The sequence below is a fragment of the Pipistrellus hanaki genome, assembly GCF_964339955.1.
Source record: "Pipistrellus hanaki genome assembly, chromosome: 14".
NCBI lineage: Eukaryota > Metazoa > Chordata > Mammalia > Chiroptera > Vespertilionidae > Pipistrellus > Pipistrellus hanaki.
The window spans coordinates 29717172-29739545 of NC_140516.1; the positions used below are offsets into that span (position 1 = coordinate 29717172).

Genomic DNA, 22374 nt, shown 5'->3' on the forward strand with positions numbered 1-22374 from the left:
ACTGAGCACTTTACACCCATGCCTCATCATCGTCCCACATGACACAGAACAGGTAAAATCATCCCTATTTTTGAGAGAAAAGTGAGGCTCAGAGCAAATTGGCCAAAAATAGTGCCTACAAACCCTCTTCTGAGCTTCCAATATAAACTCTAATGGATATGCCATACTCAATCCACTTTCTCCTGGGGCTGCTCCTTTCCCCAGGCAATTACTTTCATTCTTCATAAAACAACAGAGCCACTCATTCATTGATCCTTTCCTGAAGCTGCTAAGCAAGTTAAACAGAAGTAAGTGCTTACTAGTAGCTTCTTTCTAAGTATCCAGTCCCCACGTCTTTCTGGTTCCTATAAGCAAGCAGGTACCTACACGATCCACTGTGGTCTCCAGAGTCTGTAGTTGTCATAGTCGCATGGTTTTTCTTCTCAAGTGGCACAGAGGTAGACGGTAACACTGATTTTAAGGGTTTCCAGTTGATAAGGCATGAAGTCCTTCCTGGAAATGACATGGGTTTAAAAAACAAAGAGCAGTTGGTCCTTCAGATCCTTGGATGCCAAGGGCTGACTGTAAGTCATAGTTCTATGAAGATTTTTCCACTGTTGCAGGGGTAACACCCCAAACCCTGAGTCATTCAAGGTTCACCTATAAAAGAGCAGTCAAACTGAAGTTTGGAGTAGGTTTTAAGGAATCTCAAGAAAAAGGAAACATGATTATCTCAAACAAAACCACACACACACACACACACACACACACACACACACACACACACACATACACAAAACCTCAGTGATGAAATTCTGAAATGGAGCCTCTTACCTTGCTTTAATGATTCCACGTAGGACTTCTGTGAACAATGTGAACACATCAGAAATAGCCACTTATTTTTAAGTATCAGTTTTTATTAAAAAGTGCATTTTGATTAATTTACGATCTAGGTAAGCTATTAAGATATCAGTATGCTCTCTGGAATAATAACTTTACAAAGATTTAAAACAAACCAAATTTTAAAAGCCATTTTATTTCCTTCACCATTATTGTTTTACAATACAAATATCACCTTGTGAATACACACGCACATAAAAAGAAAAAAACCCTACAGAAGATAATTCTGCTGCACGTAAAATACAGAATGGATATATATACTTCTTCATTCTTAAAAAACTATTTTGTTCTCCACATTGGCAAGTATAGAATAGAATACTTCCCCAACCATCCTTTTGTTAGGAACAAAACTTAGAGTTACATGCAGTTTCTGCACAAATATATTTTAAAGAAATAGATCTCTTTTTTGTTGTTCACCAACAAAATTGTCATGAGAGTATGGATAACGAATTCATAGCTTTCAAGTTTTAGTTAAGTGATCATTTTCAATACTCACTTTTAAAAAAAGAAGTATTCATGGCTATTTTCACTGTAGAGTTAAAACTGAACCACCCAATAGGTAAAATAATGTAAGTGGGCCAAGTCGTGGCCACCGGCTCACAATATGGGAGCCGGTGCTGACTTTCAGATTACCACCACGTCTCCTCACCCCCAGTCTGTAATTCAGAACAACTGAAAAGCCATAAGCAGTCTTCTGATTTAATTTAGCTACAAATGCAAAATTTAGTAGTGTATACATACATTTATATTTTCATGGAATACTTTATTTTAAATAAAAACATTTTTTTAAAGATTGCCTACTGACCATACAATCAAGACAAGAAAGGCACTAGAAACATAGACAAATTTCTCTCCCAAGAAGCATTTTTAAATTTTAACTCTCTCTTCTCTTTGACATGTAAAAATCTTGAAATTTGGTTTTCATAACATCATTTGAAAAATAAAGTTAGGAAATACTTAGAAAATCACTTTATAACAGAACCTTTTTATTTATTTTTTGCACTTTTTGACACACTGTCTCTGCTGATTTTACAAAACCCAAAGTTACTAAACCTTTCTGTCTGTCATTTTTATTTGACTATCGGTGCAACAGGTAGAAAGATTTCAGAATCAGACCCCAGTCAGGTCCTTAGAAACCTTCATAGAGACATTGGCTAGAAAATGGCTTACAGCCCAATCTTTGGGGCAAGAGATATGAAAAGTATGTTTTCCCAAGAAAAATAATACATTTTATTTCCAGATGTGACTGGAAAGAACAAAACTTAGGATACAAAAGCTTACAGTTATGCTGTTGCATCATATACAAAGGAACATGGTGGGTGTGGGTTATGTAAGTCCCAGACTTATGAACAGGAAATGTGTACAGTGCATGATAGGTTAGATTTTCTTTATTGTTGTCCAACGCAGGTCCTTTGGAGAGAAAAAGATCACAGTGCTGACCAGGTAACTCAATAGGTTAAGTCAAGGTAACCGTTGAAAGATAGTAGGATTAGGGAGGTGTTTATTTTATGGCATCTTCTCTCGTGGAGTTCTTAGCACTTTGGACAGGTCCTCGTTCCCCCTCTTTGCACAGCTGTTATGTGTCTGTCACCAACCGGCTGTATCTAACTGGTCTACTGAGGTGGACTACTGGCCAGGGGAAGGGCCAATGGTAAGATCGAGGTACAATTCCTTGGACATTCTTTTCAAAGTACTGAAACGGCCTGTACCACCACACCCGGGCCAAGAGGTTCATCTGGGAAGCTTCTTTGAGCACCTAAGACAATAAAGAAAGGAAAAACCAAGTCAGTAAGAGCAATTAACTTGCTGCAGCCCCAAAGGGAACATACATATTTTTCTCATGACCTTTCACTTTAAGATCAAATTTTTTAATATTAAAATGCACAAAGGGCCCAGACTGGCTCCACGTCTTCCCCTCCATTCTAGTTTCACAGTCACACCACCATTCTACACTTGGCACTCATCTGCAAACAGGGAAACACCCTGGTAGAAAAACAAGTAACTCCGATTCCAGGAGTGCAAGGAAAACCTGTGGCTTACTCAGATAAAGACCGCAATTAGTTTTTAGTTATTCACTCTTCTACAATGAAAATGGACAAACTTAATGTTAAATATTAAGCTGGTGAGGGGCCAAAGGCAGGAAGAAGAGGGTAAGAATGTAAGACAAGAAACAGGTGGGCACAACTTAGTAAATATTTTTAGGGACAATGAGAATGTGATATTTGTTCTAACAGGATGCAATTTCTTGGTCATTTTTTATTTTTAAGTGGATCAGCATCACAAAAGATAACATAACCATAATTGACTATCTCTTAAGGAAAGAGAAACCTAAGGCATCTGTGGGTCCTTTGTACTTTTCCCCTGCCACAGTAACACCAACCCCGGAGCAAAAGACAGGAAAATCAAATGGGGGAAAGCTCACTTGCTGATTGGCCATAGTGTGGTACCACCAGAAGAGTCTTGTAGTGATGTAATATGCCACCACCACGTCCACAGTGTAGTGGTCATGCGCTAAGAGAATACAGAAGATTCCAACTACGCTGAGAAGCCAGCAAATCCAGTGATACCACCAGAGTCGTCGAGGGGAATCTGAAGAGAGAAGAAATTTGCAATAATCCCAATATTCAAGGTGCCCAATCACACCTCTACCACCATTGTGAATGCAGTTTCCTCATGTCCTTCCTTCTGCAAACCACCTCTTGAGCTATCAAATCTTTAGCTTATCTGTAACCAATGTTAGAATAGTTTATAAAATCTTATTATAAAGTGTTTTTACTAGCAAGAGTAATTCATATTTGGCTGTTATTTAACTCATACAGCCATAAATACAGTTTAAAAGGACAAATAAGGACAGGTTAATGTATCATGATCCATTTTTTTAAAAAGCTGTTCTTGGACATTTAATTTATATGTAAGTAATTGGGGATTAATTCTCTATACAAAATCAATCATTTCGGTCCATAGATCCTTATACATGAATTAAATATAATTGATATGATTTATTTGATTTCCAATCTGTGCAACCATACACTACTCTGAGTCTGAGATTTCCACGTTCTCAAATACAAATCAGAGAAGACCCAAAAGCCTGGGAATTCAGTCCAAGTGCATTCCCAGTGGTGCGGCAGTGTCAATAAACACTGTCCGTGCTTCCACTGGAAAATCACCTGAGGGAAGCACCAGCATCTCCATTACTGTGGGCCTTTCAGCCTTGTACTCGTATTAGATGGTCTGAAAGTCCAGGCAAAAATAGTTTAAATGTGGTCTACCCTCCCCCTCCTCATTCCAGGAGAGAAATTTCAGGATTTTATTAGATTCTCAAGGGGTCCAAGAATCAATCGCTCATTCATGCAACCATTGTATATTGATTGAGCATGTACGATGTGCCCAGGATGGGAACTGCTCCAGGTACTGAGATCCATGTACAAAACAGGCAAAAAGCCTGCCTTTGTGGGGAGATCCCTTTCCAGTAGGGAAGAGAGACAATAAAAATAATTATATTAAATAAGAAAATTGTATACTATGTTAGAGGTCTTAAATGCTATGGAAAAATAAAGTTGAATCGGATAAGCAGGGTCAGAAGGCTGATGGGTGGTTTGCAATTTTAAATGGAGGGTCAGGGTAGGGATCTTAGTGTATGTATTTTTATTCCATTTCCAGGAAAATTTGTATTTGATAACAACATAGCAACAAATACTCATTCCTCATGAACATTATTATAAATATCCATCTACTTTAGCTTTTACCGCCTCTCTTTCACTCATTAAATAGCTATCAGTATCTCATTTTAAACATATATAAACCAAGACTTAGAAAGGTTAAGTGTTTTTCCCAGGGTCACAGAGGTAGTGACAGCACCAGGATTCAAAAATCAGAGTTTGTGACCCAATATAGCACACTGCTTTATTATCTTCCAGAAGCATAAGGCTTAATTCCATGAAAGGATTCAGGTACCAATCAGCAGGAGGCAGAAATCCCTCCTTCAGCCAACTGACACCAGATCCATTCTGTTCCCTTGAGTCCAGTTATACCCTAGTACAAGGGCTCGATCACACCCTGACAATTCTGGATAGACATTGTCAGAATTAGCTCTATCTGGTCAGTGCCCCAAAGCCCATCTTCTCTTCTCCTGTTATGTCCCCCAGCTTAGTTTTGCTTAAGACCCAAAATGGGCATTCATCCTTCATTCTACCACCTATCTTCCGAACCTCCACAATCAATCTGACTGTCGACCCTTCTTGGTTAATCTCTCTCTGGTCCTTCTACTTCTCTCCATCCCCAATGCCACCCCGGTAGTCTGAGCCACCACCACGCTGTACTGGACTACAGCAGCAGGCTCCTAACTTTTCTCCTGGCCTTGTCTTCTCCCTCTCCCGTCCATCTTGCAAGCTGCTGTAAGAGTGGTTTCTCCCTCCAGAAGGAATAAGGTGACACTGCCCCACTGGAACAAGCCTTCAGTAGGCACCCCATCCCTGTCCGATGGAAGTTCAGATTCCTTCTGGTGGCTTACGGCATTCTCTGCATGACCTGGTTCTACTTACCAGTTCATTCTCATTTCTCACCGTTACCCCCACTAAATTCCAACCATGTTCAACTTCCAAGGTGCCATACGATCCCAAGACTTCCCTCCTGTAATGTGTGTCCCTCCTCTGTGATATCAGCAACCTGGTTACCTTGTCACTCTATCATGGAACTGCCTGTATAAAGCTCACTGGGACTGTTTCTAATGGTAAAATATTGAACACAGCTGAATTTTCTACAAGTAGATTAATGAAAAAATGTAATCTGTGGTTCATTTGTAGTACTGAAATATAAACAGTAATTAAAATGAACTGGAGTCTCATCTCAAAAACACCATTGAGAGAAAATTGTAAAATTTAAAAACCAGAGAATAATGTAATACACAAGTACAAAAACATGCATGGAAATTATATAGGAAAATGGGAGGGGGAAGGGACGAAATGTTTTAATCATATGTTAACACTTTATTTGCGTTTGTGTTTCATAATAAAATATTTTACTAAGTGCATTTCTTTACAGGAACTTTCCCATTTAGTGTCTGCCTCACTTAGTGTTCCTGAGCCCATGGCCTCTACCGCCATGGTCCACAGACGTCACTGACCCATCACTGCACCCTCAGCTTAGAGCACAGTGCCAGGTGCTTGGAAAAATGGCTACCGAGTGAACACATGATCTTCCATCATCCAGTTAGTCAGGCCCAATACTAGATTTCTGTGTCTTGGAGATCTCCTTCTGATTTCTTCCAACGGGTGTCACACCCCACAACACTACAGATGACACAGAAGGAAACAAGAAACGCCAGCCAAGAAGAGCAGTTACTCCCTGCCACACAGAGTCTCCGGTGCCTGCTGTCTGTGTGCAGGCGAGGTGGTGAGATGAGGCACTGCTCCTCAAGGCCTCCAGCCTTGCTTCGGCAGACTTGCCACAGACCCTGGGAAACGGCAGGTGAGAAAATTCTAATGGGAGCCTGTTTTAGACTTACACTCTTTGATAAATAAGTAGGTGAGTGTGAGCATGACCGTGTGGCCGCTGTACAGATAGTCCCCACACATGTTGTGAGAGCCAGTTATGGACAGGCCACCACCAGCAATGAGCTTCATTATTCTCCGCAGTTGGGCTTCCCAGTCTCCGAAAAGCTGGTGGGGAGAGAGAAAACAAGATGTATCAGCCCACATGAAGGTGTGCTACAATTACTATTTATATTCTAGGCTTTGGGATATTGTGGTTTATATTAAGAAATATATATTTGGTCTTTGCCCCTGTTCCTGACACAGAGCTTCTAAACACTTTGGAATTTCCTAAGCGATAAGAAAGATAAAGGTGTCTTTATCTTTGTTATTCATAACAAGCATTTTTTTTCAACCACACCTGAGTTCACTGAATTGAAAAGCCCTTAAAGATGTTTGCCAGAATCAACCAGGTGGTGCAAGGGTTGGAGCTTTGAGTCCACTTGCCCCCATCTCTGGCTTAGTCACGAATGGCCAGTGACTTAATCAATCATGCCTACGGAGCAAAGCCTCCACAAACATCCCATGGGAGAGGCTTGGAGCGCTTCCAGATGGTGAACACGGGGAGCTATCGGGAGAGGGTGCACCCGGGAGAGAGCACGCCCTTCCCACACACCCTGCCCGGTGCATCTTTCCCATCTGGCTGCTCCTCGGTTATATCCTCTACAATAAACTTATAATCTAGTAAGCACTCCTGTGTTCTGTGAGCCACTCTAGCAAATTGAACCAGAGGAAGGGGTCAAGGGAACTTCAGAAGCAGATCTGGCCTTGTAATTGGCATCTGAAATGGGAGAGTAGTCAGTGTCTGAGTCCTTTACCTGTGGGATCTGACACTCTCTCCGGGTAGAGAGTATCAGAATTGAGTTAAAGAGAGTTGGAGAATTGCTTGGTGTCAGGGAACATGCCCCCCCTCTCGCCCGACCACCTCCACCATGCATACACCTTACTGAGAGTAGAGGAGACACATAAGAGAGTCTTTCCTTTAAAAACTTATAGTAAGACATGACCCCCACACCCACCAACACCTTGAAGACTGGCCACTCAATATTTCTGTTCCTTGGGCAACCTTCGGAAAGAGTATGGAGTAGCTTCAGAACTTCCCTGAGATATTAATATATTTTATATTTCAACAGATGCTTACCCATTTTTTCTATTACTCTGATAGAGAAAGAATGACTGGTTTGCTCCTATTACTGCAGTTTGGGGTAGGGGTTTAAACCTTCAGGGAAAATTTAGAGATATATTTTTGCATGCATGGCCTGGAGGACAACTGTTGTATTGCTAAAACAGCTGAAGACTGAGCAGTCAAATATACAAATAGTGTTTGGTGTATGATTTCCGGGACCAAAGTAAAACAAGAAACTGAGCAGGATGTACCTTCAATCTTCTGAAATTATATGGATTAAATTGCATGTTTTTCCTTTCAATAAAAGTGAAAAAAGTTTAAGAATAAATTTGCCTGTCTCTCATACAAGTCTAAGCTGGTTCCTAGAGTAATAAATAGCTTGAACAATTCACTCGCTGCATTTTCAATTGCTCTGTCAAATGAAATGTGTGACTGTCTCTATTTTATGACTGTCAGACTCTTTTTAATTTCTGGTTGGCCAATTTAATCACCATGATCATGTTGCAGCTTTTAACTGATAATATTACCACTTTGGAAAACATGTTCATATAAATATAAATTTATTATAATTTCCCTTTAAAGGTTTTACGAAGATTTCTAGTTAAGGAAGGCAGGTTGAACACACCACAGAGAGGATATGAATTTCCAGATTCAAAGGGATCATTGAATCAGCTCAATAGAAGAAAAAGATCTACACAGCAAGACTCAGCATCATGGAATTTCAGAAACGGGGGGTGGGGGGGAGGGAGTAAAGAAGAAACTCTGAAGCTTCCAGAAATTAAAAACAAGTTTCACATGAAAGATCAGAAATCAGAAAATTTCAAAAGCAACACTAGAGAACAGAAGGCTTTAGAAAAATGCCTCCAAATTCTGAGGGAAAATAATTTCTAACTTAGAATTCTATCCCCAGCCACAATAACTAAGCACCAACTAAGGATAAACTAAAGTCATTTTCATATGTACAAGATTTCAAATATTTACCACCTGTGCACTCTTTTTTTTCGGGAAATTACAAAGGGCATGCTCCACAAAAGAAGGACTAAACACAGAAAAAGGAACAGGATGTGCTAGAATGCCAATAAAAGGGGGGCTGAAAACTGCAGTCAGCCTAGAAATGGGTGAGTTAGAGCTCTGGAGAGCTGTCTTAAAGAAGATGAGACTGACAGAACACCCAATGCCTCTGACGGTATGGCTGGCAGAGTCACAATGTGAGCGTGAATAAGTACATAGAAGACAAAGTAAAAACCATGGTAATTACTAATTCTACAGGAAACAAAATACTATGCAGAAAGGGAAAATTATAGGAAACTACAAGACTTGACTGGGAATAGCATTTACAAAACTGTAATAATGTAAACACTGCATATTGAGTTTAATCAAGGAGAATCCATGTAATTTCAGATGACTGAAGGTACAGCCTACTCAACCAAACCAGTAGGGCCTGAATGCTCATTTTTGAAAGAAGAGTTATTTTGGGGGACATTCACATCAACACTTTTTCAATGGACAGACACTACAAAGTTGTGAAAATGTAGGTCTCATGCTATATTAGGATGTGAATTATGGTCTCCTAGGTCACAGAAAAATCAGTTCTCAATGAAAATACACCAGTTTTCTTCAACTTCTAATGAACGGCTAAGGAATTAAGTAAACTGGCCAAGTCACTTAAGCAACAACCATGCACAGCAAGAAACAGAGCAGAAGGTGGGAATTTCGACTTCTGAATGAGACAGGCCACTCCAGCACAGTTTCAGCCAGTGAGCCTTTGGTTATTAAAAACAAAGCATTCTTTCGGTGCTAAATCATAGCGGGCGCTGAGGGCTGAGGGTGGTCTGTTGGCCATCATTCTGTATGCAGACAGCCCATGCCCAGCCTTCTCTCTTAACTGCTTTGTAGAACAGGGGGTTCACTGTGCTTCAGCCCCACTGGCAGGGGAGGGAGAACCTGGGAGAGAAGCTCATCAAACAATGATCATACATCAATGGCTTTGGTGCGACTCTGACAAGGGGCTGAAAATGAGTAGTAGTAAGGAGTAGAAATGCTATTTAATATCGTCCTTGTACCTTACTAATGTTTTCTCTTACAGCAGCCCGAAGAATCAGCAAGGCTTCCTACCCCTCCTACCCCCACCCCACCGGCTGTTCAGTGTGTCAATGTGACCCATGTCCTCTGGCTCCGTATAGGTACTGCCTGCAAAACTATATGCTACCTGTGCACTGCCAGTCCCTCGCCAGTCTGGGTGAACCAGGAATTGGGTACAACTAGAGGAACCTCTCCTTGAGCAGTCTGGGAACCTTACAGAGGTGATGTCATGCTATCACTTCCCATTCCAACAACCAGGAACAGCCAGCTGTTGCTCAAAGTATTCATTCATTCATTCATTCATTCATTCATTTATTCACTCATGAATCCACTGAAAACCACCACCAGGGCAAATCGTTCCTTTTTTTTTTTTTTTTTTGTTCCAGAAGAACAAATTTCCTCCAAAACAAGAAATTCACTATCATCCATGACAAAGCAAGACGGCCAGCTGCTCTTACACTTAGACCACGGGTCACACCCGCTGTGGGAATGAAGCGTCAGGGAGCAGGAGGACCAATGGAACCCAGCCAGCCCCACCCCCACAGCCTTCAACTGAGAAACACACGCTACACACTACGGTGTCCCCTCAGCCTCAACTCCCCAAAGGACAAAGGCCCAAAACAGCAAAATTACGTCCTTTAGCACACGTCCTTGAAGCCCCACAGGCCAGGCAGTGTGTTTATGAGTTTGATGGATGCTTTAGATTTCCCAGCAGCAGGGAGAGGCTCAAAACTGCCCCTTAACATTTCTCAGGCTTTCTTAGTATTATTGGAACGGGCAGTAAAAAAGAGGGTGGGAGAGTGGTTCTACATAATAAAACACTGCCCTTTGTTTTTATAGAAATTCCAACTTTTTAAGAGCTTTCTTATCAATTCCTCCTATCGCCACATGCCTGCCATGTGCTTAGTGCACACTACATGATGTCCATTTAGATTATTAATAAACAGAGAGGCTATTTCTGCTTCACAGTGACTCAGTTGGGATCAATTCGAACGTCCTGCCTCTCACCTACATAATCTTGCCCTGGGTCCGGGAAAGAGCCTGCTATGGCTGCAAATACCCCCCCAGCGACAAAGGCTGTACAGTGTCCTCAGGTTCACTTTTTGTTGTCGTTCTAATGAAATCTAATCCATTTTACATGCCATTTAAGTGTAGTTGAGTAGCTAAAACAACTTAAAGTAATTTATTCATTATTCTCTGAGGATCGATTTTTCATAAGCGTTTTTCTCCTTTTAAATGAAAGTTCCCCATTTCTATAAAAGTTATTTTCACCTTTCATAAACAAACCAACCATTTTCTGCCTCCTCACACAAGGTGTTTTCAGTGTGATTTTAACTTTCCTTGCTTTAAACTGTGCTCTGTCGGACTGATATTCCACAGGTTACCAAGTTCACTTTCGTAGGAACAACAATGAGCATAAACATGATCTCAAGCCCCAGTGTTGGGTGACTGGACAATTTCACCAGCTCTTACTTCATTTCTCTTATCTGTAACAGGCAAAAACAATACTTCCTCATCCTCAACCCTCACAAACCAAAGTGAGATAATGTTTGTAAAGGTGACTGTTAAAATTGTACAGCGCTATACAAATTCAAGACAGCATGACAATTGCCAGGTTAAGTCAATATTTTTTGGTGGGGGGAAGGTGTAAGGGGGGAAGGGTCCTTAAGTGAGATCTCAAGGCCTAGCAGACAACAAGAGAAATTCGGATGGTTCTCTCCAACACACAGCCCTTGTGGCTGCTCATCTGCTGTGATCACGAGAGACTCTTCTGAACTCTTCCTCCAGATTCACTCCAGGAAAGATTTAGTTTCACCCACAAATATTATGTCCACCTCAAGTGATCTGAAGCAGAGAGATTTCGGTATGCACGTCCTCTTAGAACTCATGTATGGGTCTTTTAAAAATACTTTCCCGTCCACTCAGCTCTGAAGGATTTGCTCTCTGTACCTCTCCATTACCAAACACATCCATTAATTCCTATAATCCCTCCCTCCTTCCCTCCCTCCCTCCCAACAGCTTACTTTCTAAATCACTGGACTCTGAGAGATCTGAGACAGATGTGATCACATAAACCCCTGCTAAAACCTTTCCTGGCTTGCTGTGGCCCGACTAATTGATCAAGCCCACACTCCTAAGCAGGATGGCAGGTCCCCTTAAAACCTGCCCACAACCTGCCACTCTGGCTTTCCCTCTGGCCACAAAACCCACAGGATCACATGCCCAGACACATCTGACGTTACCGGCTCCCCAGACTCTCTCTCACCCTTCCTGTTTTCTCCACCTACAAGCTCTTCCTCTCTCCGATTCCATGTGGCAAACTCCTACACATACACATCCTTTTGAGACTTGGCCCAGACAGCTCCCTCCTCGGTGCAGCCAGCACTACACGCCTATGACAGGAAGGGCTGAACAGGCCAGAATGGCCTGCGCGTCACATGTCTGTCATGGCTTCTCGGGGCCCATTTACCAGGGGAGGGGCACTTGTCTTAAACATTTGTGTGTCCTCAAAGTGCACCCGCACAGATGGGTTCTCTAGAAATGTTTGTTCAGGAAATAAGCAACTTGCTTGTTTATCAAAAAATGTCACATCTGCAAACTCTCTGCCCCACAATTTGCAAGTGTGACATTTACTGATTTTCCATAAAGAAGAAAAGCATTTAGAAAGTTTGGGGTTTATAAAATCATGCCAAATGCATAGATCAAATGTTAGCTATATGAAAGCAGAAATAATCACGCAGAAATCATAACCAGAAGTAAGAAAAATACACATAAGGAACTAATAAATCTACTAAAACATTAACAGTAGATAGGGCCATGAGTGGTTATAAAAATTTCCCTCTTTTTCTGTATTTTCAATGAATCTGTAATGAATGTGGAATTTCTTTAAAATAGAAAAAAAAAATTTTAAGAGAAAGAATGTTCACATTTCTTTTTTAAATCCCTGTAAAAGGAAGAGTACAGTGGAGAGAGAAGTGGTTAAGTAGAGAAGAAAGTTGAACAAAAAAAGGAAACTATACTGACATTAAGGAACTGGCAAAGCGGAAAATTAGGTACAATCAAGCATTGACAATTTGAATTCCACACAATTCAAAAGGATGACATGAAGCTATTTTGATGACAGAATATAAGCCATATTCTGAAATATTACTAAGGTTAGCAGGAGCTAATCAGAATAACTTGTCAGCATGGAGGGCAGCCAGGAACACTGAAGCAGAGAATGTAAGGAAGAACTGAAAAAGGTTATAAAATTCTCAAGAGCGATGAGTCTTTTGCCTTGTAGACAACTCATGCCAGAGAAGGAGGCTTTTCGGGCTGAAGACTGTCCCATCGGCTCAGCAGTGAGTGAAAGGAAGCGCTCTGATGGGTCTAGTTTGTGCAATGCAGGACCACAGGGGTGACAGAAGAGAGCACACAGGCCTTTCGTCGCTTTTGTATTTTATTGTTCCACTGAACAACTGAATTAATCTCCAATGCCACTCAAACATAGCCCTTGTCCAACCGTGGGCTATGTTCAAGTGTGTTGGGAATTTTTTTTTTAAACCATGCCTTTCAAGTTCAAGAGAATCATTTCACTGAAAATACCATGTCAGATTAATGCATTTGCCAGCTAAGTACCTTAGCTGTAACAAAACTCCTTTAGAAGGTTTTCAAATCTAAGCTCACCATGGAGACCAAAAAACAGAACCCAACACGCATCTCACTTTAATCCTTAGTCACTAGATTAACTCATACGATTATTACAATGGGCGTGGAAAACTGCATAATTTATTTCTTCCCTTCCATTAGCAGCAGCCTGTCAGGGTATCTGGTGTCTAGGGCAGGTTTGTTTGTTTGTTTGTTTTTCTCTCTTTGGGAGTTTGCTAAAACAGAAAGCTTAGAATACCAAAGAATTCTCCCATGTTTCTGCCTCATTCTTTTAGTTTTTTAATGGAATCCTAAACAACTGGAAGGAGATGACAAGAGGTTGCTTGGGGCGTTGTACACATGTTCCTCGGAGAGAAGCTGGGATGAGATTAGTGTGGGCTAATCATGGTACCGAAAATTGGGCAGCCTCCAGTGTAAGCCTGGAACACCCATAAGCTTCTAATCTAGCAACTGAATACACCTACTTCCTTTCGCATTGATGATTATCTTTGATGGGAGGGCCATCTTTCACACACATATTATTTCTCTAAGCCAGTGTTTCCCAAAGTGTGGTATGCTTACCTCCAGGGGTACGGGAAGAGTTTGGTGGGGGTACCTGTTGCACCGGAGTTTGGTGGGGATATGCACTGCACCGTGCTTAGCTGCGCCTAATTCTACGTTCTCATGAGTACAAGGGGTACTCAGCGTTACAAAAATTATAGAAGGGGCACACATATGTCGAAAGTTTGGGAAACACTGCCTAAGTTATTACATTCTGTGAAGTGATGAGTACACCACCATCAAATACATGAATAGGACAATTTTTCATAATTACTACTGTATACTTGTTGTGACATTTTTTTTTTCAGAATCCATGCATTTTAAGGTATTGGCATTAAGGGAAGAATTAAGTATACTAACTATGGGGTTCAATATGATGGCAGAACCAAGTTTAAGTTCATATGACTATATTAAACAGAAAGTCCTATTCTAAAGCTCCATTCTTTTTAATTATTATTGAGAACCAACAGACAGGCCTTAAATGGTGTCTCTAATCAAGGAGGAATATCCAATTCTAGAAACGCTATTCCATTATGTCCTGTCTCTGTCTTTTCATCCATTCGCACAGTCTTAATACCATCTAGATTAAAACAAATCACAAATATTTAATTTTTAGCTCTGATTTTCCCAACTTCAGGCCTATATTGCTAACTGAATAAACAAGCACCTCAAACTCTATTTGTTTAACCTGAAATCATTAACTCCCTTTTCCTCCTTCCCTTGTATCTCAGTGGTAAAAGTTTTCCTTTCTATCCTCATTCCCTACCTCAAATTTTGTACTAAGTTGTACTGATTCAGCCACTTGAACATGACTCAAATCTGTCTCCTCCTTTCTATCCCTATGGCCAGTGGGTTAGCTCCAGGCCCTTATCACAGCATTTTACAAATGCTAGACAAATAAGTCTAGGGGTTGACACATGATGATGATGATACTGAGCTACCTTATTTTTGTACAGCATTTCACACCAATAGAACCCTTAAGTATTGCCTTCTTCACTCTCACTCCTTCAGACAGATATCAAAAGTATCATTAGCCCTGTTTTGTCAATAATCCTTCTGGGGTTCTTAGAAGTTTAATGCAACTGCCACACAGCTAGTAAGTGAATGTGCAAGACCATCCTAACCACTGGGTAGTAAATTCCTGCTATAGGCAATGGTTCAGAGAGAGGATGATCAAGATTTCACGGTGAGGATATTGACAGACATCAAATAGAACATGGGGTTGGATGACATTTTGAAAGGTTTTGAAACTCAGCTCTGCGTATGCCTTTCCAGTAGACAAAGCAGGTGTCTGGATCTCTCTCTGACAAAGTGCTACCCTCTCTCCCTTCTGACATTGTGCAGTGCAGCCCCCTAGCCCTTGGCCGACCCCTGAATTTTGTAAGCTTGATCTGACATTCTGAGGGCTGCACCAAGCCAGTGAGGGCTTTGCCTACTCTCCTGTCTAGCTTCAGAAGTCACTGTTTCACCGCGAAATGCTCTTGCCAACAAGTTAAAATGGAATCAAATCAAGTTCTATGTAGATGAAATATGCAGGAAAGAGGAAGAAGTTAATTGACACTAGAAGCAAATAAACAGATATCTAGAATGTGGGATATTCTACAGGACAACAAATCTGATCTCTACAAATTTCTGATGGGGGGATGGAAGGAGGAGGAGGAGGAAAAGAGAGGGAGGGAGGGAGTGAAGAAGGGAAGGAGGGAGGGAAGGAGGGAGGGAAAGAGAGAAAGAGAGAGAGAGAGACTGGTCCAGAATTAGAGACTTAAGAGATAGAACAATCACTAGTATATGTACTATAAAGAGATCCTAACTTATACAAACCAAATGTAAAAAAAAAAAGGGGGGGGCATTTTAAGACAATCAAAGTACTCCATGAAATGGTATTTGTTATACCAAATAACTGCTGTTAGTCATATTGATATATCAACAGCATTAAAATTATGCAATAAAATGTCCAAAATTTCTAGATACATACAAAAGTATGTAGCAATAAAATGACACTGACTTGGATTTAAAAATATCTTGAAAGAAAAAACAGTTGAAGCAAATGTAGCAAATCTTGACGATTACTGAATCTGGATGCTAGGTATACAACAGTACCTTATACCATACACTAGATTCTTAATTTTGGTATACATTTGAAAATTTTCAGAATAAAACACTGTTTTCTGAATTCTTTCTCCCAAGAGTCCTATACTGCAAAACAAGTAATTAGATTTAACGAGTTTTAACTGATAATGTTTGCTAATATTCCACCCTCTCCTACAGACTTGATTTGAAGAATTTCAATTTCTAGAAGATGGTCATAGAGTGATGTCCTTATTCAGGGTGTTCAGAGACACAATAAACAAGTGACACATTTGGGTTTGGTTTCTACATACACTTCCTGGTATTACCTCTGCCTTTACCAAGAAAACCCACAAGCTATTTTTGGTCCCAGATCTTGGGTAGATAAGCTGATGACTAAAGCTGCCTCTCTAAGTGCCTGTGCTAGCAGCCCGCACTGGCCAGCAGCTGGGCAGAGCTCCTGAGGAGAAACCAAGCCTGAGCCCAAGTCCGGAGAAAAGCTACCCAGCATGAGGTGGATCCATCTCCCACCTGAGCCTGGTCAGATCTCACATCTAACTAAGCTGGCATAACGTGTTCCTTGGTGGAAAAACTTCCCAATGCACACACAGGCTTTTTTAAGGAGCTGAACTAAACTTGGGCGAATATCCTAACCAGTGGTCAGCAAACCGCAGCTCGTGAGCCACATGCGGCTCTTTGGCCCCTTGAGTGTGGCTCTTCCACAAAATACCACAGCCTGGGCGAGTCTATTTTGAAGAAGTAGCATTAGAAGAAGTTTAAGTTTAAAAAGTTTGGCTCTCAAAATGAATTTCAATCATTGTACTGTTGATATTTGGCTCTGTTGACTAATGAGTTTGCCGACCACTGTCCTAAGCAGTCAGCCTACTACTGAGAACATATTGCTTAACAAGCCAGGCTCCCAGCAAGGGTCTATACTGGATCCTTCCTACAGCCCAGGAGCTGCAAGGCCAGTGCCTGAGCATCTACAGAGAATAAAGGAGATCTGAGGCTGGCTTCTTGGTCGGGCGGAAGAGCAGCACGGGAGGCACAGAGGTAGAACCGCTGACACAGATGGGGACACTAGGAACAATTTTTATGATGCTTCTCCAGAGTTAAGGAAAGAGTTTGTAGCAAAATGGAAAGAGCAGAGAAAGAAACTAGCACAATATAAGACTAAAAAAAAAGAGGAAACACAGTAAGCAAGTAACTTAAAGGAATCCGAAATTTCAAATGATAAAGACACCACTATAAATATCCAAAGTCCATTTTCAGCCCTCTTCCAGGTCCAAGCAGAGGACAAAGCTCCCTTCTGGAAGGAAAAGTACAAAGGGCTGGAACTGAAAGTGCAGTGCAAAGAAATTATGTCAAACTCACTAAGGTAATCACCCGCATGCCCCCCCCCACCCCAATCAAATCCAGGAAACCAGTCTCTCCTATTTCTTTTTGCATCAAAGAGCTTTGATGTAGATAAACATTTTAAAAACCAAATCTTCTGCTAATTATTTCATGAAGTCCCAATGATTTCCCAAGTTGAAATTACTCCAAGGTAAAAGTAAGGAATGTTATGTGACCCTAATGGAAAGGCAGAGACAATAAGAGAGGAAGTTTAGGTTAAAGAAGGGCTTCTATGCTACTAGAGGAGATCACTACATTCGGCAAAATCTCCATTGTTTGGGAGAAAGGAGAACGCAAGGAGACAGGAACTGGCTCTGCTGTTACAGATTACCACCAAAGAGATTCATAGAAAGAAGGAAAAAAAATATCATTTCAAACTGAACTTTCCATCTAAGAGAGGGAAAAGCCATCTAAACGCTCTTGGATCTCTGTCAAGGGAGAGAATGATATTTTAAAAATCTGGCAGGAAACCAAAGAGCTACACCCACATACGAAGCGTAACTGCTTCCAGCACACTCACTAGACCACATATTTCCCCAGCTGGGAAGCACTGGCAGGGTTTGGAAACCCTGAGAAGGGTGGGGCTGCCTGGCCATACTGCTTGGTGATATTCCCAGATGAGGGTGGGGGGCTGGCCTGTGTTCCAAAGAAATTTTCACCTTTGGCCTTAGTCAAAGGACCCCTGGGCAAGACGAGAAACAAACAAAAAGGGAAGTGACAGTGAGGAGTGGTTTACCTTCGGAGAGCAGTTGAAATGCATACCGGGTACTGGGAGTGTAGTTACATACATTGTAATACACCGATACAGGTACAGCGTGCCAACTATGCAGAAAAATCTTCTGCTAATAATAGACCTGGAAAAAGGGAAAAACAAGGCAGACACTCAGTCATGAAATTCCGCAGGTTCATTTAAAGTTTTCAGTGATCCAATAAAACAAACCCCAAAAATCTACTTGAGTGATTGAAATCAGAATGCTACAACTACAGTTAATAGCAGGTTAGGGGGCAATTTTTGAGAATGACATGGTGGGTTTTTTAAAATATTAACTTGCCAAAAGAGTTTAAAACACTCTAATTGCTATTCATTAGGCCTTAAAGCTGAGATGACATTCAACTGATGTATAAGTGGCGCACATGCTGATTGGTCAAAGTCCACTTGGTACCTGTGGTTAAATATTCAGAGTGCCTTTTCTGGCTTAAAAGGGGGGGTTACTTATAAAACCAGAATGACATTAAAATGAGAATTCAAAACTCTTCTGACATTTAATGAGCCAACAATGTCAAACAATTTTATTTGTACATCCCAGAAACTGATTCTCTTAACTGATCTGAGGAAGCAAGATGCCATGAAAAGAGCCTAAATGACAGCACCCTACCCCATCTCCCTCTCTGTCTACTATGTGGCCTTGGGATACACTATGGAATTTCTGAGTCACAGTTTCCTAAACTGTAAACCGGATATAACAACATTAGGAAAAATGTATGAAAACTCCCTGCCATACACACACAATGGTAGCCAACAAATGTATAGTTTTATGGTAAGAAACAAAATTAGCAAGAAATAGAAATAGATCTCTTTTCCATTTTAAGTTGATTAGTGGTTCTAATGTAATTATTTTTTACATACATATGGACATGTATGTTGAGTTTGCTAACTTCTCCAAATAACAAATTCCACATAATGAGGTTTACTTTAATTAGATTTCACTGTGCAAACCTAAGTATATGCTTGGATAAGAATATCCCTTCCCTCTATCTCAGTACTGGGAGTCTCCTCTTCCTCAACTTGGGGGCTGGGGGGGGGGGGAGGGGTGTGTGTCAAATTTTACTAGTAACTTGGCCTGGGCAACTTGCATTAAATATACAAAGAAAAAGAAACAATGGCAGGCTTTCCTCTGAGAATATGGAATGTTGATTACCCTACAAATGTATAGTGTAGTTCAATTTTTATGGGGAATAGATAATCCTACTGAAGCATGCTAATTGGAAGAGAATTTGAATCATTTATATTTTTTATTTTAATAAGAGGAATAAAATGCTATATCACTTGTGTGATTAAAAATTAATTAAAAATAACCCATGCTGCCTGGATGGCATGGCTCAGCAGTTGAGCGTCAACCTATGAACCAAGAAGTCCCAGTTCGATTCCCAGTGAGGGCACATTTCTGGGTTGCGGGCTTGATCCCCAGTGTGGGGTGAGAAGGAGGTGACCAATTAATGATTCTCTTTCTTCAATGATGTTTCTATCTCTCTCTCCCTCTCCTTTTCTTTCTAAAATCAATAAAAATATATTTTAAAAAAATAATCCAGGCAACTATATTAGCAGTTCACGTGAGCTAAGTCACTTGGGTTGTATGAATAGAGTCTGGGTGTTTTGTCTCTTTGCCCAGATTTCAGAAACTGGGTCAGAACTGCTTACTGTAGAAGTCATCTTATTTTTTTTAGGAAAGCTCTATATGCCACCTCCAAGGATGAGAAATTATTCAGCATAAAGCTGTCTTGTAAAGCTATGTGTCTCTAACTTCAAGTATGATGAAAGTATGGCATAACTAAACAATGTAAAGAGGGTGATACTAGAGAATAATACTAGCCCATGTCTTAACAAGAACACGTGAAATATAAAAGTTAATTTTCCATTGTAAGACATAATGTTCATCTTTCTTAAAAAGATAATGCCCTCTCTAGCCATCCTGCTCAAACAAGTAGAAATTACCTGCAATTTCACTAAACTATAAAGGAAACATCTAATAAACTTGCTAAATCTATATCTATTCATCTTTTTTCGAGGAAGAAACACAAGAAAATGATTGCTATCACTCAATTTTGGTCAAGAATGTGGTCTTAAAAATACTTTGCCTATTTCATAATACACAAAAGACACACACACACACACACACACACACAATACACAAGTAGCTATTTTCACATCTTAAATTTGAGTCACAAGAGTAGTAGTGAAAGGATTCAGGTATCTATGAATAAGGTGTGGGGGACAGATGTGGTGATGCCTAAATCAGATTTCTAATGATTAAACAGACATCTATGATTTTTTTTTTTAAGAAAAGAGGGAAAATAATCCCTGGGCATGCTATAAAAAAGAAGGCATATATGATACGATTTAAAATTATACACATATATAGGTTATTAATACAGGCACACACAGAGAAAATATAAAAAAAGATACTACCATTACCATTTATCTCTGGCAACATAATAAGTAACTTTTCTCTTTTTGTTTATTTTGTCTTCTAATCTGCCTACAAGCATTAAGAATTACTTAGCTTTCTTTGGTGTTATAAAAATTAACTCAGGAAAACTACCTATGTTTTTTTGTTTGTTTGTTTTGTTTTTTTGCTTTCCCCTTATAATATTTATAATAATTTAAAAGCTAAATTGTGTTAATTACTGAATTTAGGGTGAATCTATTTTCCCTACAATTCCTAGGACTATATTAGTATTTAGGTCCTGAGACCTAAATTGGTAAAAATTAGAGAAGGTGAAAGCAGATAAGATCACTAATTGGCTAAGAGTAAGAAGGGGACAGAGCCTGGGTCTGAATCTGTCACTAGTCCCCACTCCAAATACTGACGCTGGTGAAGGAGGCACAGAACAGGCCTGCAAAAGCCTCACACATCCAGGCTGTACGTATGGGAATGGGACAGGGAAGGTCCCCAGGAAAGGACAGAAAGCAGGACCTCAGCCCAGGCTCTACAGCTCAGATGGGGGATGGGTCACAATTCGTGGGAGAAGAGAGAACTTACTAGAGACGGAGAGGAAAGGAATAAAGTGGGCATTCCTGGTCAGTGGTCTTCAGTGGGAAACTGTGACTGAAAGTTGGTGGCCAAGGAGGTTTCCCAGACTGGCAGAGAGGAGAGCCCGTGTCATACGGAGAAGTTATAGGAGGTTACAGCACTCAGGATGGAACAAAGTACGTTTTCTACAAACTACAATGGAATGCAAGATGTGAGAGCTCTCAGGGTTGGCAGGTCCCTTCTGGGGCAAATGGATGTATGACACCTGAACCCTATTATCAAACACTGAGCTGCTCTGTCTTCATTCCATCTGTGCCATGCACATGGTGCCTGTGCCACTCTCTAAGATAACACATTTCCAAAGGATGTTATACCAGGACCTAGACTGGCTTTATACTGAAGTGCCTTCGGTCATCCCCCAAATGTACCTGGGGCAAGTCAACAACTTCTCTGAGTCTCACTTGCCTTTACCGAGAGAGAATCACACTACAATTGAGTTTGAATTTTGTTCCAAGTGTGATAAGTCATTAGAGAAGAATGCTGTGAACAGATGTGTATTTTAAAGAGTGATTGGATCAAATGGCATGATGCATGTAAAAAAAAATTATCAGCTAGTTTGGAATCTGCCATTTGAGTAGGATGACAATGATTGTTGATAACACGGATGAAAAACAGCAAAAGAAAACAGACTTTGAGTAAGCACCTGACAGTCACAGCTACATGTAGAGAGAGAAACAAGAGGGCAAGAGATGCATCCTGAGCTCTTGTTTTATTGCTGGAGAGGAGTATAAATGCTTATTAGGCAATTAAATAAAGGGAGAGATGCTTCTAAAATATTCCATAACATAAGGAAATTTTTATCCTTATGAGTTTTATACTTGGATACAGTTTGAACACCCACTTTCAAAAACTGAGATGTTAAAATGAAAACAAACAAATTCCTCTCTGCAGCTGTGGGTGTTTTTGTTTTGTTTGTTTGTGTTTGCTTGTTTCTGCTTGCTTAGTATGCAGTCTCCAATAATTCTTGATAAGTAACTCAATATGAAGATGCCCTGAAGCTCCATTAGAGACTAGCCTTGTGGTCCACAGTATAAGGGCAATTTGTAATAAAATGACACAGCTTTAAGGAAAGGTTCTTCTGGAACTTGGGAAATAAATTCTATTGAATAGGAACCTGGAGAGAACTGCTTCACATCAAATGCTCTATTACCAAGGGCTTTTAAGAACTCTACTTAATCACAACAATCAAAGACTTAAACACAATGGGGGAAATGTTGACAATAACTATGGTTATTAACTACCTTGGGGAGTGGAAGAGGAAGAGATAAGTATGTTGATCCAATCAACTTAATGTGAA

The 22374-nt window shown here is 40.4% G+C and overlaps 1 protein-coding gene across 8 annotated transcripts in view; it reads right to left on the minus strand.

Annotated features, from left to right (window-relative positions):
• Nucleotides 1–995: 995 nt before the first annotated feature.
• SGMS1 (sphingomyelin synthase 1) overlaps nucleotides 996–22374 on the minus strand; it is a 217930-nt gene continuing 196551 nt past the window's right edge. For all 8 annotated transcript variants that reach the window (XM_084903456.1, XM_084903458.1, XM_084903460.1 and 5 more), the window contains 4 exons: nucleotides 18002–18119; nucleotides 6383–6536; nucleotides 3302–3468; nucleotides 996–2635 (listed from right to left, as the gene is read on the minus strand). In XM_084903456.1, coding sequence (XP_084759582.1) covers nucleotides 2456–2635; nucleotides 3302–3468; nucleotides 6383–6536; nucleotides 18002–18119 — 619 coding nt within the window. In that variant the 3' untranslated portion in view covers nucleotides 996–2455. The remainder of the gene's footprint in view (nucleotides 2636–3301; nucleotides 3469–6382; nucleotides 6537–18001; nucleotides 18120–22374) is intronic.